General features: G+C 47.0%; 2 protein-coding genes across 2 annotated transcripts; both read right to left on the bottom strand.

The window, feature by feature from the left end:
- Nucleotides 1–475: 475 nt before the first annotated feature.
- Nucleotides 476–4,861, bottom strand: srr (serine racemase). The gene is made up of 7 exons (XM_061229904.1): nucleotides 4,678–4,861; nucleotides 4,250–4,439; nucleotides 3,609–3,790; nucleotides 3,354–3,484; nucleotides 2,793–2,941; nucleotides 1,705–1,794; nucleotides 476–979 (listed from the first exon to the last, which is right to left on the bottom strand). The coding sequence occupies exons 2-7, from the start codon at nucleotides 4,425–4,427 to the stop codon at nucleotides 738–740; spliced, it is 972 nt and encodes a 323-aa protein (XP_061085888.1). The 5' UTR covers nucleotides 4,428–4,439; nucleotides 4,678–4,861; the 3' UTR covers nucleotides 476–737.
- A 3,906-nt stretch (nucleotides 4,862–8,767) lies between these two features.
- LOC133119358 (uncharacterized) lies at nucleotides 8,768–18,518 on the bottom strand. Its single transcript, XM_061229899.1, has 4 exons — nucleotides 17,714–18,518; nucleotides 15,562–15,614; nucleotides 15,369–15,469; nucleotides 8,768–13,607 (listed from the first exon to the last, which is right to left on the bottom strand). Exons 1-4 carry the CDS (start codon nucleotides 18,469–18,471, stop codon nucleotides 10,011–10,013), a joined length of 4,509 nt encoding a protein of 1,502 aa, XP_061085883.1. The 5' UTR covers nucleotides 18,472–18,518; the 3' UTR covers nucleotides 8,768–10,010.
- Between the last annotated feature and the right edge of the window lie 218 nt (nucleotides 18,519–18,736).

Here is an 18,736-nt window from a genome sequence, read left to right as displayed (position 1 = left end):
AGTACTACATCTTAATTTAAACAGAGAGATAGGGGAGAGCGGGGTCTGTTGTGACACGGGGTCCGTTGTTACCCAACGATCTGAACCAAGCTAGCCTGCTTTAAATCACATTGTACCCCCGTGCACATCCTCCTTCACCTCGGATTTCAACAGACCGGCTTCCTGTCAATTTTGTGCTCAGAAAACATCGTGTAACAATCGACCACCATGTCACAACCGACCCCCACACCCTACAATTACAAAATTAATTTGAGGACCCCCTTGAAAACGAGATGGTACATCTCAAGGGGTTATTCCTAATAAATCATTTATTATTATATCTCATATTCATGGTTTAAAAATCCAAGCTTTTCAGTACATCTGCATGACTTCCTCAGAGCCGACCCAACATCGAGAAGCTTCTTCTGCTCCTAAGGCAAAGGCGACATCGGCCACATGGATTTTAAAGCTGAAACCTGAGGCGATTCTACATTTTATTTATGAAAAGAAAGGCTTCACGTATTCACTGAAATGACTGCAATGTCTTGAGTTCGTTCCTGGAAGTGGCCTGGAAGACCACAGGGAGATGCCGGGGGATTTAATTTTCCCCCAACGTAGTGGCTGGACGAAAATGTGTTTTCGTTTCTGCTTGAAAAACTTCTATAAATCATGACTTCTGCCTGTCGCTCTACAGAGGAACGCTCCAGATGTAGTTGTCGGCGTTCCCCCGCTCCGGTTTCTGGGGGGTTTGTGGGGACTCAGTCGGGGAAGTTGACGAGCTCGTCCTTGCCGATGTTTCCCCCGCTCAGGATGACCACGGCGGTCTTCCCGGCGATGTCGGGGATCCTGCCGTTGACCACGGCGGCGAAGGCGGCCGCCCCGGAGGGCTCCACCAGGAGGCCAGAGCGGTAGAGCGTGGAGACGGCGGAGCGGATCTCCTCATCGCTCACCAGCGCTATCTCCTCCACGTACCGCCGACACAGAGCGTAGGGCAGGGCGCCTGCGACACACACACACACACACTGTCACACACACTCACGCCTTCAGCGTACAACACACACTGACACACACACACTGTCACACACACTCACGCCTTCAGCGTACAACACACACTGACACACACACACTCACGCCTTCAGCGTACAACACACACTGACACACACATGCCTTCAGTGTACAACATACACTGACACACACACGCACACACACACACTCACGCCTTCAGCGTACAACACACACTGGCACACACATGCCTTCAGTGTACAACAGACACAGTCTCTCTCTCTCACACGCACGCACACACACACACACACTGTCACACACACTCACGCCTTCAGCGTACAACACACACTGGCACACACATGCCTTCAGTGTACAACAGACACAGTCTCTCTCTCTCACACGCACACACACTGTCACACACACTCACGCCTTCAGCGTACAACACACACTGGCACACACATGCCTTCAGAAAAAACAAAACAGCAGACCTAGACCTAGGTCAAATAATTGTTTTGGATTCAAATACTTTTCTGCACTTGATTGATCTTGCCTGGTGCAACTGAGCCAACCAAGAGGACGAGAAGGTGGTACCCTTTTCAGAGTAATTCATAGGTTCCAATACTCAGCAAAGTGTAGAAAAGTATTTGAATCCCAAAGAATGACGTATTTGAGGTCTAAGTATTTGACTGAGGCACGGGAGATGGCGGTGTTAGCGGTGGTTACCTGCAGAGGGCGGGGCCAGCCCTGAGGCGATGCTCTTGGCGGCCATCTCCACAGGCCTCCCTTCAGCGAAGCTCTGGAACATGCTGCAAGCTGGCAGAGCCACGGTGATCAGCCACTCCATAACACCACAACCAGCCTCACCAAAACACCACAACCAGTCTCACCATACCCAGCCTCATCATAACACCACAACCGGCATCACCATAACACTACAACCAGCCACACCATAACACTACAACCAAACACCACAACCAGCCACAGTGCAACACCACAACTAAATACCACAACCAGCCATTCCACAACCAGCCTCACCATAACACCACAACCACACACCACAACTAGCATCACCATAACACTACAACCAGCCTCACCATAACACCACAACCAGCCTCACCATAACCCACCACACTGCAACACCACAACCAGCCACAACCAAACACCACAACCAGCCACAGTGCAACACCACGAATAAACACCACAACCAGACACCACAACTAGCATCACCATAACACTACAACCAGCCTCACCATAACACCACAACCAGCCTCACCATAACCAACCACACTGCAACACCACAACCAGCCACAACCACACACCACAACCAGCCACACCAAAACACCACAACCAGCGTCATCATAACCAGTCACACTGCAACACCACAACCAGCCACACCGAAACACCACAACCACACACCACAACCAGCCACACCAAAACCAGCCATTCCACAACCAGCCTCACCATAACACCACAACCAAAAACTACAACCAGCCACACTGCAACACCACAACCACACACCACAACCAGCCACACCAAAACACCACAACCAGCCATTCCACAACCAGCCTCACCATAACACCACAACCACACACCACAACCAGCCACACCAAAACACCACAACCAGCCATTCCACAACCAGCCTCACCATAACACCACAACCAAACACCACAACCAGCCACACTGCAGCACCACAACCACACACCACAACCAGCCACACCAAAACACCACAACCACAACCAAACACCACAACCTCAAGCATTTCACGTCTGTACTCTGATTGGTCTGTAATCTGCGTAGGGCGCTGTACCTACCCCCTCTTGGCTCCACCCCATAGATCCGTGTGTTCTGGCAGCCGGAGAGTTTGATGGCAGCAGCCACTCCAGCCAGTAGACCCCCTCCCCCACAGCAGACCACCACCACGTCAGGGTTGGGCACCACCTCCAGGACCTCGAAGCCAAGGCTACCCACAGGAAATTACAGCAAAGAGACACAGTCATTTGGATAAACAGATAGCTAAAACATTCACCATTCCTAAACAAAGGAATCCTAAGTCTCGAAAAAGGTATTTAACAAATACATACACTTTAAAAAACCAGACCAAAGTGCACATTTTGAAAAGTAAATTATTTTTACCATCTACATTCCAGTCCATGTCTTTCCCCATTTAAATTTTCTGATGTAACTGTCAGTGTGAGCATGTCTTATACATAACGCTGATTGGCTGAGTATGCTCATCAGAGACTCTCCTGTGCAGAGTTTCATCCCACCTGGAGTCTTAGCATGGACATTCTCCATTCTCCAAAGCTGGGCAGAACTTATGTTGTCATAGAGACATGTATGTAGAAGATTAATGGTTTTCTTCTGGTCTGTACCTTGCGTGCCCAGCGATCAGGTCGACGTCGTCGTACGAGTGCAGGAACGTCATGTTCTCCCGCTGAACGCACCGGTTCACCACTTCCATCAGCGAGGACGTTGGCACGCGTTCGACCTCAACGCCGAAACTCTACAACGACATCCATGTGGATGGACGCACCGGTGGTTTTCATAAATGTAGCGTCAGTGGAAAGAATTACGCCGTGTTGCGAGATGGCGGTCATCTCTCCTAATCATGATCTGCGTCACATTACCTGTATGAGCGCAGACCTCGATATAGGGGCGGTTTCGGGCATCACCACTTTGCCCTGAGATCCGTAGTGTTTTGTAGCGTACGCAAAAGACTTCCCATAATTCCCTGCCGACATCGTGACAAAGTGGCCCCCCCTCGGTCTCCGAGCAAACTGATTGGCTACTCCTCTTATCTTGAAAGAGCCTGCCAAACCAAATAAGAGAAACAAGACAAGTGCAGAGTTCTGAGAAGCTGTACTCTCGTTTTCCTTCTGAAAAGGGTGGGTACAGGTAGCACTTCAATGGACAGTTGCTGCTGGGCCGTTAATGGGACAGTAGAGGGCACTGTTTCACCGTGCGTTAAATAATGAATCAAAATACCGGCGTTCAGTGAAGTGATAAAGATATTGAACTGTAACGACTGGGTGACACGCGAAGCTAGGGCCGGGACTGACTGTGATCAATAAAATTATTTACCAAAGACGACAAGCTTCCCTGATGTTCACACTAAGACACTGTCTACGAATACAGACCTTTTAACTTTTAAATGTATCTCCACGGCACTGAAATGGAACAAGCGAAAAGGCGATTGGACTTTTACGCAATTGATATAAGCCGCTCTGAATAGAGCACATTATACCTACATGAAAATGTTCATACAAACCAGTCCTCTGCAGGTTTTCCATTTTGATATGGAAATCGCCCGCGGTGCTAAGTGGCAATGAGGTTTGACTCCAGGGGATCATTGGCGTTTTTATAACCCCTAACGGGCTTGCCCTCACGGTGTCGTGGGCTTCATTCAGCATCTGCAGGGTAATTACGTCAACAGCCGTGTCTTCCATGCTGACAGCGAACTGCACACAGAACACACATCAAATCGGTCACCGCCACTCATGAAACACAATATATGAGCGATCAACGCTACCTCGAAATATTACCGCATAAATAAGCTACCACGTCAATTAAATATGCATGTTTTGTTCCTCCCCAATCTAAATAATCGAAACTCGCCGCAGACAGTACAGTCAAAACGAATTCACATTATTATTGGCAGCTTTGATCCGTGCAGGTTGTGAATAAGGCACTACTTACCTAGCATTGATTGTTTACCGATAGCACGGAACAATATCAACAAGTAGGCTGTCTTAATAACGGCAAATTATGATATAGCTGCTAAAGCAAGTGGTAAAAACGTGTCACTATCTAGCCGGGCGGAGAAGAAAGTTGTACGGGAACAAGAATAACAGCACACGGTGTTTCTAGTACAACACTTTGTGCCGACGGACTTTGACCGTCAAACATGGCGAACATGGGAAGCAAAAGTGTCGAAAGATTAATTTGCCTTGGTGTGTCCAGTGTCACCACAATTTAATATGTTGTTTTTGTTTTGTTTTGTTTTGGACATGACTGTGACTGCTATAATGTCCTGCAATAGCGATGATTGAAGTGGCTATTATGATGATGATGATGATGATGATGATGATTATTATTATTATTATTATTATTATTATTGTGTTTGTTGTTATTGTTAATAATAACAATGATGATAATAATAATAATAATTATTATAATATCCAGTTATATTTAAACGTGTATTTAGGTAAATCGTGGATTGATGGCAGCACATGGAATTGTTTTTCTGATTGTAAGTTTTGTCTGAAGGGCATCTGTCTGATTAATGGAGTATGTATTCCCTGCTTGGACCAGTGTAGCCTACTCTGGCCACCTCTTGCTTCCATGAGCCGCGTCAGTGCAGTAGGGTTCCTGGAAGGCAGTCAGCACACCCCTCATTGACCTCTGACCTCTCTGTCCCTCTCACACCTGTCAGACTGGCAGATGGATCTGGAATGAACAAGGACTATAGTAACAACTCGATGGGCAAACCAGCACCAAGGCAGAATATTGATTCTGCTGTACACAGCAACATTGCAGACGCCGTCACGCCGGTGTCCCACCATGACTGACAGTGCCGAGCGCAGAGGGAAACCAGGTTTTGTGCGACAGATTTAGTGGCCGCTGACAGCACTTTGTAAACATTCGATTCCTTGAGAACTCACTGCCGATTAACTGTGTGCCACCTTTTAATTGGGGAACATTTAATTGGCCAAGTTTTCTCACGGGAGCTATGGTTACCGCACAGGTGCCTCAGTCTCTGTGGCGGGCTGCTAATTAAAAGACTGGCTTTGTAACGCGTTCATCTGGTCGCCCTTCCTACAATAACACAGTGACAGTGGGAGGAGGAAGAGCCATCATTCAGAGCTGCCTCGCCACCCTGCATCGGACACACAGCTACTCGGCATCATAGATAAATTATGTTGAGCATTTCTAGACACTCAAAGCACCTTACTTCACCTTGAGGGGAAACTCACCTCAACCACCACCAATGTGGAGCACCCGTGGCAGCCATTTTGTGCCAGAACGCTCACCTCACACCAGCTGAGGTGGAGAGGGAGAGAACAATGTTTTTGCCTATTGTATCAGGGGATGATTAGGTGGCAGGTTGAAAGAGCCAGGGTTGGGAATTCAGCCAGGACACTGGGGAACCCTCTACTCTTTTGTGTGTCATGGGATCGCTAATGACCACAGTGAGTCAGGACCTCAGTTTAATGTCTCATCACTTCCATGGCTGAAATGTGTCCTGTACTGCCGCCCTGTGGCTAGGGGTTGTTAATGCCTTTTAATCCTAGCAGAAGTTGTGATAGTTGAAGTGAAGTTGAAATAGTTGTGTTTGGAGGATAAATCTAACATGGCAGAAACATATGGATTTAGCAAGAATGGAGAAATGCAAAGATGTCTGTTTACATAAATGTTATGGATCACATATTTTTGCACAATACTTGTATTTTTTTGTGTGGGCTTTGTGAGTTTTCATTAAATTCCTAAGTGGAATGTATCAAACAATGTGTTTTGTTTTACCTACACTGTAAATTATCTATGTTTCATAGTATAGGTTACAGGTATTCTTTTATTAAAGTCTAAAGTATAAGAAGCATTGAATTACGTGTACAGTTGCATTGTTACAGATTTTCTCCGACCTGTAACCTTAGACTGCACTTAAAACAGGATTACAAACATATGGAGATAATGATCATTCATTCTGGTGTGTGGTTACTCCATATACGAGAGAGAAGCAGTCATTTCACAGTAACCAGTGTAGTCAGAAATACACAAGTCTCTGGCCAGATCTTTTGCGTCACTGATTTCCAAAAATATCTCCCGCATGATGAGTGTTGCTCATGTACAAACATTGCTTTCCTGAATACAGTAGCCTATATATGATTAACATGTGCAAACAAGATATTTAAATTTAAGAATTTAAATATAAAATATTATTCATACATTTAATCCCAAATATAACAAATACATTACAGATGGAATTATGTTCCCCTAGTGGTGTATAACATCGTATAACACTGTATTTGTCCAGATGTTGCAAATCATGCACACATTGCAACACAACTTTTATGTGACAAATTATATCACAGAGACAGACAGACACATTTGTGAGTCTGGAAACTTGGTTAACCTTGAATTTATTTACTTATTTATTTACAAACATAAATCCTTTAATAGTAGAAAAGAACCGTCACAGCACACATGAAATAAAGATGAGCAGAGATACAACCGTCTATTTAATTAATTCTATTGGTTAATTTAGTGCGTATCAGTGGCCAGTCCGCCTTGCATAGCTGTTTGTGTGTAAGGTGTAGCTCTCTGTGCAGTCTGCAGAAATACACCGCCTGCTTGTGCTGTTGCCAGGTAACCAGGCTGGTGATCAAGGAGCGCTGGGTTCAAATTCAGGTGACGAGCTGTCTCCACGGTGCAATGGCGCCAAGCACACTACTCAGATAACCCTCTCATAGAAAAACTTCAACCGGTCACCAAAGAAAGTACGTACAGTGTTAATAGCGATCGCCGTTTTTAAACATGTTTTAGTCATTTGTTAGACTTTATTAATACAGGGCGGGTTTACTGAGCATACACTACAGCCTGTTAACATCTCTGCGGGAGTTCAATTTACAAATTTACAGTATGGTTCCAAAGTTTAGGTCAATAACAATTTATAAACAGCAGAAATAGTCTCCTTTACTGTATGTAGGAGGTGGCAGGTAAATAAACGGTCATTTGTGTGCATGCGTGTGTCGCTTCCCATTTGGTTCTGGTAGGCCATGAACCCCCCAACCTTGGTCAAAGGTTCTCCAGCAGGTCTATCCTAGTTCAAACCAACATCCAGGCATACTGAGGTAGATTACATTTACCAAAATTCCTCACACCACACTACCTCCCCCCAAGCACTCTAAATTGCACAACTTTGTATTGAATAAGCCTGTGAGAATGATCTTGTAACTGAATCCATTAGTCAGTACAGGGGTGGGTGAAAGGAGAAACAGCAGGTATGGAAGTCGATTTTAAGTGCAGTTAGAAGTTTCCGGAAAGGGCCCTTGACATCAGTGATTGACCTCCTGTTTCATGCACAGTCGCTAGGTAGATATACTCTCGGTTGAGCTGCACTGCTATCCAGAATCCTGGGTAACAGACAGATGCCTCTAAATCCATCACCGAATTCACAAAGCCTGAATCTGCTATTTCCCTGAGTTTACATCTTTCCTGATCTATAAAATACTGTTTTATTTAAATCTATTGCGATATTACATTTCCCTTTTGGGAAGACCGGCGTCGTTCCTCTAGCCGTGCTAATCACTCCGGACAAGGCTTGTCACCATAAGGCGGTATGTGAACGTTAACCGCGCGTGCTTCACATCAGCTGCCACATGCGCACGCTGCTCGTTTAGCTCGCGGTCGCGCAGCTGTTCCCGTGTAATCTCACGTCGAGCGCAGCACGGAGCACAGAGATCGTAACGTAATACTTCTGCTTAAAATACTGTCGCGCCTGGGACCTGGCAACCTGCTTCTGCAGCCCGCATGGCTAAAGGTCAACTGCACAGCGACGGATTAATACGCGCCAAAGGATCTGGGATTGCCATTAAATCTCCGTCATTCATTTTCAGTTTGGCTTTTTTTCCCTTTTCTTAATGAGACTCTCATATTTGATGTAATCCGTTAAACACGTTCATTATATTCTTTTTTTCCGACATCATTCAGCTTTGAAATGATCAGTCATAGTTTTTTCAGAGACAGAACATAAGACAAGGGTCTAAAAACAAAACAAAGATTCCAGCAATGGAGTTATTTCATACTCTCAATGTTTTTAATGGTTGCTGAGAAAAGCTAGTTAAACAATGTCCAAGGATTATAACTGAATCAACGATTCTATAAAGCACTGGTATAAACAATATGATTTAGATCCATTTAAATAATCATGCACATTCACAGTAATAAAAAGAAGAAAAAAAAAAACATAATTCAGTTACCCACAATCCATTCACTCAATGGTCCTTTGAACATTACAGAAATGACACCTCTCGTCAGGGTGACGTTGTACTCTATGGTTTCTGTTGTAGTGAATTGATTGTATAATCCACTAATAAAACATTTCAACGACAACAATTCAGTACCCAATGATGACAGTGCAGTTTAGTGACACCATTACCTCAGTTTTTTGAGCTAAGCGGATGGTTCTCAGCTCACAAATTTGCATAAGTGGACAGCCTCATTTGCACACTGATGCCATCCCTTTATATTGCCGCCAGTGGAAAAATAATAATAGAAAAATATCACTATCTCTTGCAGTACCATTGGATTTTTAAAAATATGATTTTTATTCACAGAATCAAGTAGCTTTTCAGTGTGTAAATAAGGCTGCAGTTTAAGGTACGCCTGACGTGATCTTTGTCCGTGGCAGATCTGAACATGTTGAAAGAGTAAAATCTTTCAGAAAAAGACATGATTATGCTCCTTAGGACAACTGTATCCTACAGCCAACGAAAATATTAGCCATTAATAATCACTCACACATACAACTCCATTCATAGAAATGTGAGTGCACAAAATAAACAACTACTCAAGATAACTGGCCACCGAAGACCTAGGCAAGCACTGCACTGCAAAATACAGCAATCATGTAAAAATGCCTTTCAGATTTTTCAGTTACAACCTCTGTCAGCTTTCCGTGCATGACCTATTTGATTATTGATATTTGATTAATTCCTTTGTCCACTCTTTCATTCAAATGCTTGCTTCTTGCACTGTATTCATGCATGGGGTTTTTCATTGTATCAGTTTGCTTACTTTGATCGTGTCGATCCTTCTGTTTTGGTCATTGGCGTTACCTGATATAGACAGGTTTAAATTTAAGGTGCATGATTATGTTGATTGATAAACCAATAGATTGAGTCCACCCACCCTACAACCTGAGTTTGAAGGTTGGAAATGCTTCAAATCAATGTTTGCTTCACAGATTCGGTCTCTTGGGCAGGTGGACCAATCGAAAACTCTCCGCGAAGCCCAAGCGAACGGCCCGGCTCCTATTCCGCCCTGTTGGCGTCTTGCAAACGTTGCTTTTCTCCGTGGAAGCACAGCCAGAACACCGAGAACAAGTAAAGCGCGAAGCAGGCCAGGAAGTCGTGATGGTAAGCCGTGACGAAGAACAGCACGCACAGGAGGGCGTACAAAACGGCTCTCCCCAGGCGACCTAAAATGGCCGACTCCTCACACGAGGACGGGTACGTTGCGGCCGCGTCGTCCGCCTTCTCGACGGGAAGCGGCTCGATGGCGTCGTGATCTCCTGGCGTCTCCTCCGGGGGGAGGTCGGACTCCTCCTCCTCCGCCGCGTCCGCGTCCTCGTCCTCGTCCAGGGACTCGCTGATGGAGGACAGCTTCGCGAGGGGGGGCCTGGCCCTGCTCGACGACGGCCTCTTAGCGCCACCGAGGGGCGGGGTTCTGCTGTTGCCGGGCGACCCGCGGGCCAGCTGCTGCTTGTGGGCGGAGTTGACGCTGCGCATGTGCAGCTCCATCTCGTCGTCCGTCAGGGAGTCCGCGGAGACACTGTCCTCCTCCGCCTCGCGATCGGGGTTCTCCCCGCCCGGAGGACCACCTCCCTCCACAGACTTCCCTTCTTCCCTGTGCACCTCCTCCATGTCTTTCACATCTCTCTCTGTCTCTGCCCCAGCTGCCGTTCTGTCAGTGTGGAGATGAATGTCCCCTCGAATAAGCACGTCTGTTTTTAAATCCTGTCCCCCGAAGACCGCCTCCACTCCTTCTTCAAGATCTTCTCTTTCCTTCAGTGTTTCATTCCCTCCATCCCGGTGCTCATCTTTCCTTTCTATAAAAAACACTTCCCCTCGATCATAAAGATCGTCTTTCTTGCCTGTTGATGTCTCCAATGTCAACTCTTCGGGGTCCATACCTACGGGGGCCTCTTTCCCTGCCTCGTCGATACGATCTCCGTTTTCCATCGACAGTGCTTCTTCATCAAGATCTTCATCTTTCAGTGACAGCTTATTTTCAAGATCATTATTTTCCACTGACAACCTGTCATAATTTTCAGTTAGGTTCTCAACATAAGGATCTTTGTTTTCCATTGACTTATCTCTGGCAGGTTCTTCATTACCCACGGATATGTATTTACCAGCCTCTTCTTCAACTGACACCTCATCATAATCTATATGATCATGTTCCGGTGATACATCTTCAGCAAGTTCTGGATCTTCTATGGGCAATTCTTCATTTTCAAGACCTTCGTTTTCATTTAGATTGTCACCATATAGACCTTTGTTTTCCACTGACCGATCTCTGTCAAGTTCTTCATCACCGACTGATACATATTTTTCAGTTTGATCTTCAACTGACACCTCAGCATAATTGATATCATCATGTTCCCGTGATACATCTTGAACAAGTTCTGCATCTTTCACTGACAAGTCTTCATGATGAAAATCCTTATTTTCATTTAGATTGTCACCAGAATGAAGATTATTTTCCAATGATATGTTTTTATTAAAATCGTCACCTTCCACTGACACCTTGTCACCATCAAGATCTTCTTCCTCCACTAACATTGCGTCATCAAGATCTTCATCCTCTACTGTCAGTTCCTCATCATCAAGATCTTCATCTCCCACTGACACATCGTCATCATCAAGATCTTCATCTTCCACTGACACATCCTCATCATCAAAATCTTCATCTCCCACTGACACATCCTCATCATCAAGATCTTCATCTCCCACTGACACATCCTCATCATCAAGATCTTCATCTTCCACTGACACATCGTCATCATCAATATCTTTCCCTTCTACTGTCACTTCATCATCAGGATCTTCATTTTCCACTGATAGTAGTTCTGCATCTTCTGGTGAAACCTCATAATCAAGCTCTTCATTTTTAACGAGGCATTCACCAGGAAGACCTTGATTTCCTGCAGATAATACCTCTGTTTTATAAAACTCCTCTTCCTGTTCTGCTGATACAATCTGGCCTTCATCTAGACTTACTTCCTTCTCCGTCTGCATTCCTTCTGTGTCTCCATCCATAAAATCGGTGATATCTTTTTCACTCCCCATTGGAATTTCACTTATTTTGCAGCGCTCTTCCTCGTTTCTTCTTGACACCCCTTGGTTTTTTGGTTTTTCTCTGACCACCTGTCCCTCCCCCTCAGTGAAATCTCCTCCCGTCTCACCGAAAGCCTGTGTAAAGGTCACACGATCTCCCCTCAGGTCATATTGTTTGTTCTCATTCTCAGGATGTGCTGAAAGGAGAGTTAGCCTACTAACATCGGCGTTTGAAGGCGCTAATGCACCTATCATAGCGGTCGCATCAGTCTTTGTCTCTGCGTCCCCCAAGGTTTGGGTCCCTTCTACGGCATTGGCTGCAAACAAAAGTTCCTCGTCCTGTCTGACAATTCCAGCTCTGCGGGGAACACGTCTGTCTAAAATGATCTCCGCTCCGTATTCAGCGACTTGCTCAACTGCCATAACCTCTGCTGCCGGGTCGCCGGTTTCCCGGCGAGGCGGTGTGTCCTCCTGACCATAACCCGGCTGTCCTGGTCCTGGTCGGGGTGCGTGTGTATCCGCGCTCGGCGAGTCGTCGCGGGGTGATGATGCGGTCCCTGACGTCTGGAGCGGGTGGACGGGCGGGGCGTAGGAGCCGAAGGGGAAGAGAGGCGGGGCGTTCGCGATGGCGCCCGAGCGGTCGTGGCCGTCCTCGCCGCCCTCGTCGTCCTCGTCGTCGGACGCCTGTTCCCCTTCCCACTGTCCGCCGCCGCCGCCGACGTCCTGGCTTTCGGGCCTGCGCCTGCACGAGGCCTGGTGGTACAGCGGGGCCACGAAGGTCTCGAATTTAAAGTCGCCGCGGGCCCTTTCGCCCCGGGGCCGGTCGAGGCCGGCGCGGTGCGAGTCCGTTCTGGCCCCGTCTCCGCCGATCGTACGGCTGCGCTGTCGATCCTCGTCCTTCACGTCGGCGATGTCAGCGCGTAGATAGCCCCGCTCGCTCGCGATGATGTCATCAGCAGCCTGCGTCTGTCTGCTTGGCTCCTCCTCCCTCCCTCGGGGGCTGCTCTCCTGCCCAGAGGCAACTTCGGACAAAATGGCCGCTGATTCCGCGAGAACTCCCTGCGAGTCCCAGGGTGCACCCTGAGGGACATCTGGACACCATAGAGTTCTCTGCAGGGCTGTTGGGTCCCATACAGCTCCCGGAGGGGCTCCCGAATCCCAGAATGCAGTTGGAAATGCTCCCCCTCCCCCTGCAGTGGCGCATCCACTCGCCTGTCCGTCCTCGACGCTTTCAAACGCGCGTGTGGTGCCCCGCGTTTCCACATCTGTCGACATCTCACCGAGGTCCTGTCCGTTCTCACGAGGGCCGTCGGGAGTTGTGTTCGCGGTGGCGGCATACGTCAGGGCCAGCAGCAGGGCCTCTGGTTCCACCGCGGCTGACGGCTGGAGGGTTTCGCCGTCTGACTCCACCTGCTCCTTGCGCCCCCTCTGGCTCCAGTCCCACATGACGGGGGAGTCCGTGTCCTCGCTGCTCTGGCTGTCCCTCGAGTAGCGGTAGCGGTCGCGTATTTGCGCCAGGCGCGCCACCCTGCGCCTGGTTCTCCTCGAGACATTCCGTCCACTCTCCACCTGTCAATCAACAAGACGGGCAGAGAAAGAGTGGGCCAGTTAATGAATTTGTGAAGTAAAATTGCCAGAAATATCTAAAGAGAATTGGAAAGAAATTGAATTTATTCAAAGACCATTTAGATCTCTGTCTGGCTTTCATGAGCAAGGTTTTTTGTTTCAGCACGTACGACAATGATATTGTTGGTGGTTCTGATGTTTCCGTTGTTTCCACAAACTGAGATATAGCTCAGCCCTCTACCTGTCTTTTTGTGATAAAATGTATGATAAAAGTTTCAACCTCCATTTCTTTAAATAGGTAAGACTGGCTGAGTTTTTGGACAGTGTCACACAGGGGTAACTCTTCTGGTTAGCTTCCAAAAAACAGTTTATTTTGAGATTCACTGAGTGCTGCAAACATGCTGGTTGTGGAAATACAACACTAACCGCATTGTCTAAATCTAATGGTTTTCATTCCATCACACCAAAGCAAAGATGCTAGCCCAAGATACTGCAATTGGAAGGAATACAGCATAAAAAGATCCTCTGATTAATTTAAACTACTTCTGTTAATCTCTATTTCTGTTGTTTATATTGCTCTGATTGATCATGTGATGATCTTAAGTGTGTATGTAATCAGTTTTAAGCCTTTCAATGTGCCAGAAACAATCTGCTTGGCTTCTGTTTTGATGGGAGGTCAAGTGCATTTTCTTTCTTCATGTAAAACCTGCTGAGTTGCTTATTGAGTTTCTTTTCAAAATGGCCGTCGGCCAAGTCGCCCCGAGTCTAATCTTACACAGCAATCGTCCTCTACACTCAAAACAGCCCTCTTCTTCATTATTTCCCAGCCATTCCCATGTCATCTTATGTAAACAGTTTTCAGGTGACCGTGTTAAAAGCAATATACTGAACATTCGCGAGTCTGCACTTTCAGAAATAAAAGTACAAAAATTGCCTAAAAAGGTACAAATGCTTGTCACTGAGGTGATACATAAAATTGTTCCCCCTAGCCGGCAATATATACAGTAATTCATTTGGAAAGCATACTTATTTGTACCCAAAGCTAACATTACTTCTTTGCCTTGCTGGGATTGTATGTGACATTGGTCCCACAGACGTAACAGGTCTCATGGTATTCTAATAGAAAGATCTGGATGTTTTGAAGCACCGTGGATCTCTGCTTGGACTGTGGCAGTGGCTGTTTGTTCAAATCCATCCATGACAACTGCAATGAATTCTCTGTAGTTCTACCGTTTTGTAACATGAGAGCATTCGCCTCATTTAGGAGAGAGATTATTTATGTGCAGTGAAAGGTATCCATGGTGCGGGGTCTGTTTCAGGCCAGAGAATGATTGAAAAATCTGTCTGGACAGACGTCTATTCCAGCAATAAGCCGTCTCGTGACATAACAAATACTGGGGTTGTGCCAATTCTTAAGACAGATTACAAAAATACAATTGAATAAAATAAAACAGGGTTTGACAGACAATACTCCAGGTCTATCATTCTAGACCTTCACAAACAATCACGAACACTTCAAATATGTACATAGTGCCTTATATTCAAAATGGAGACTCTGAGACCTCGAATCACCCAGTGTGACCATCCCCACTTTTGGTCAAATTAATCTTTATTATAATACATTTCTTTAATTACTCACTTCATTGAATCCTCACTTCCAAACAGCACCATTCAGAGACTTTTAATCCGAGAAATGCTCTTGTGTATTTGTCTCCGGATTAAACTGGATGATGCGTGCTGGTCTAGTCCTGAAGTAGACCTCACCAAAGATTTTTGACAGCTGTCATCCTGAAGTCCGTCTGAGTTTGGAGCAGGCTCTTCTGTCTTCTTGCTGACATCCGCTTCCTGTTCATTGAGAGGTCCATCTACAAGAGAAAATGTGTTGAATATTTGGAATTGAAAAATGCCATTTAATTTAAATGGTATATGTCATGTATGTTTTCAAAGAAGTGTGTACCTGCATTTCCTGCAGAAATCACTGGTGTGTTTGGGTCTGTGGGCTTTTCTTTGCTGAAAATGAAAAACATCACAGTCACTCCAATGTAATTGTAATTTGTAAATTGTAATTCCATTTTAATTTCATATTCTAACCGTAAAAGTGCTATCCAGTGGTTTGGGCCCTATGTGGGCCCTATGGTTGCAGGTTTGACTCTCCACTGTGCAGAATCTACCAGCATCTAAAACAGGCGTTGCATCCGCCTGACCCGTTTTAAAGCCTCGCTATCCGCAAGCTGACCTGAGATCACAAAATGCAGGCCTACAGCCACAGCTAGGTGTACTGTTTTCATCTTACAGGTTCACAATAAAGTAAAAAAACTTAATTGTTTGTGGATGTAAGAAAACAAATACTAGCCTGTACTCTTCAGCTGGGATAGCCGTTTACGTAGATTACAGTGTCTTTGCGTAACACCGGCAGTAAAATAAGGAGCGCAACGAAGTTTAAAACACACACGCACATGCAAACATAAACATTAGCCTGCCTCCAATTGCCAGCACTGCAAAAGCGAATAATTTATGGTTGACTCTGTTACACTGAAATCCAGTATGGTCAATGGTTGGCATTTATATAGCGCCTTTATCCAAAGCGCTGTACAATTGATGCTTCTCATTCACCGGTTCATACACACACTCACACACCGACGGCGATTGGCTGCCATGCAAGGCGCCGACCAGCTCCTCAGGAGCATTTGGGGGTTAGGTGTCTTGCTCAGGGACACAGCCCGGGCGGGGGATCGAACCACCAACCCTCCGACTGCCAGACGACTGCTCTTACTGCCTGAGCCATGTTGCCCTGTGATTGGCTGGAGTGTGAGCGTGCTCAGAACATAGACAGCTGAGGGAGACGGCATTCATGCTACAAAATGTTCTCACAATGTTACTGGAATGTTATATCAATGTTATGACATTGCCGCAACATGGCAGCCACATTGTGAGAACGTTTAGCGTTAGCTGGGAAGCTGACCCATATTGCATACTGCATACGACCAGTCTGTGTCCTCTGTAATGAGGTGGACGCTTGTGGTGTTGTGGCTGAGCTGTCCTCGCTAAACTCATCACATCACTGTCTTGTTCACAGTTCACCCCCCGTTTGACCTGACCTGCAGCTCATGTGTGTTTTTTGACCCTGAGAGATCAGCCCACGAGCTTCAGAGTCCGAACATGAATGTCCACACCAGCCCGCTGAAAAAAACAGCTCAAGCTAGGTTTTTAAACAGCTGACAGCTGACTAACCAGATAGACCAGCTCTATACTTAACATGGTTTGACCAGCTCAAGCTATGTTTGGAAGCAGCTGGTAGTTGGTATATCAAGGTGGTCATAGCTGGATTTTACACCAGGGCAAAATGGCGGTTCCAAACAGGAAGAAGATTCCTTCCGGCAGTCTACAGTTCCAAGCCTTCTGACCTCCTCGTGTCCAATTCCTCCAGACCTTGGATATCCATACTTCTTTTGGTTAATCATGTTTTCCACCAGTTTACCATCTGACAAGTGTGCAGAGCTATCTCTAGAGTAATATATAGCTAAATGCTATAAGTAATATTACAACATTATGAAGCACATACAACAACAATGGCTGGAAAAATAATGTTATGAAATATAATGTTCATACTAAGCCCAGATGTTTGAGATTTCTTCCCGTGGGAGTTTTTTCTCACCACTGTTTCAGTGTTTTTCTCCCCACTGGGGAGTTTGCTCCTCTGTTACTCGACATTGCAACAGTTTTCTGTAAAAAGCGCTATACAAATAAAATTGAATTGAATAAATTCTGAAACCTACCCCTCGTGCTCAACTCTTCGTTGAGTGTTTGTGAGCAGCGATTGTGCTGAACTGAGTGCTGAAGGTGTGAGTGGGGATGTGAGCTGCTGGTGCACTCTCGCAAATAAAGCAACAGTGGAGGTACTTCAAGGATGAAATCTCCCAAATGTACCCTGAAAGTGCAGTATTGTACTCTTTGGGTACAAATTAGTACATTCTCCAAGCAAAAATGATATAAATACATTTCATATTGCTGGCTATGGGTACAATATTTATGCAACTATAGTGTACCAAGCATTTGTACCATTTTAGGCACTTTTTGCAGCGTTATTTCTATAGAGCCGATGGTCTCACCTGTTGATCTTCAGACAGCTCTTCTTGTTCCTGTGGCTGGGGTCCTCACACTGACCCGCCTTCCTGTCTCTGGCCCCCCTCTGCTGACAGAACAGCACGTAATTCACCCCGCTGTTGTTGGCCCAGAAGGTCCCCAGGGGCGTCCGGTACCGCAGGCAGAACTCCACCCTGGCTCCGTCGGGCGGCAGCGGGGCGGCGAGCCCCAGCGAGAAGGCGAAGCGGTCGGTCTTCCCGTCGCTGGACCCCGGGACGAAGTCGGCGGGGAGGTCGAACCAGGAGGCCCAGCCGTCCAGCGTGGCGCGCACGCACACGGCCTTGTGGTAGCAGAGGTTGAGGACGCGCACGATCCCGCGCACCGTGGTGGTGCCCGGCAGCAGCTCCACGCACTCCAGCTCGCACGGCTGCGTCTCCAGCTTGGCCAGGAGCTCGGCGGCCGACGCCGGCACGGAGAACTGGGAGCGCAGGAAGTACTCCTCGGGCTCCGGGGCCGGCGCGGGGTCGTCGTCGCCGTCGTCGTCGTCGTCGTCGTGGTAATCGTCGTCGGGCGGGGGGGGCGCCGTGGCGACGGTGCAGAACTCTTTAACCGACACCAGGTTGAGGCCGAAGGCGTCGGCGAACGACACCCGTCTGGACCTGCAGGCCGGGGGCTCGGGCTCGGAGTCGCTGGAGGACCCGGAGCCCCCGCGCCGGCGCCCTTCCTCCTCCTCCTCTTCCTCACGCCGCTCCCCGCCGCGCCGTGCCTCTCCCCCGGGCTCCATGGGGCTGTCTGCGGCCGCGCTGCAGAGAGACGTGCCGCTCCCGGCTGTGAAACCCAACCCGCCGTGACTTCACGCGCGGAGTCCGGTTTCATCTGACATTGTGGAGACTCGCCGCCTAAAAATAGTTCTTGTAGCCTGCGAACCGGCCTCTGCGCCCTCCCTGACAACTCAAAATGCGTGTTTGTACAGGCCCTGAAATCAGCAGGAAAAGGACATATTTTTCATTTAACATGCATATGTACTTATTTGTGTGGATATAACTTAA

This window comes from Conger conger, chromosome 19, assembly GCF_963514075.1.
Source record: "Conger conger chromosome 19, fConCon1.1, whole genome shotgun sequence".
In the NCBI taxonomy this organism is placed as follows: domain Eukaryota; kingdom Metazoa; phylum Chordata; class Actinopteri; order Anguilliformes; family Congridae; genus Conger; species Conger conger.
Note: the sequence above shows the minus strand (reverse complement) of the source record. Positions and strands in the feature narration are given on the sequence as shown.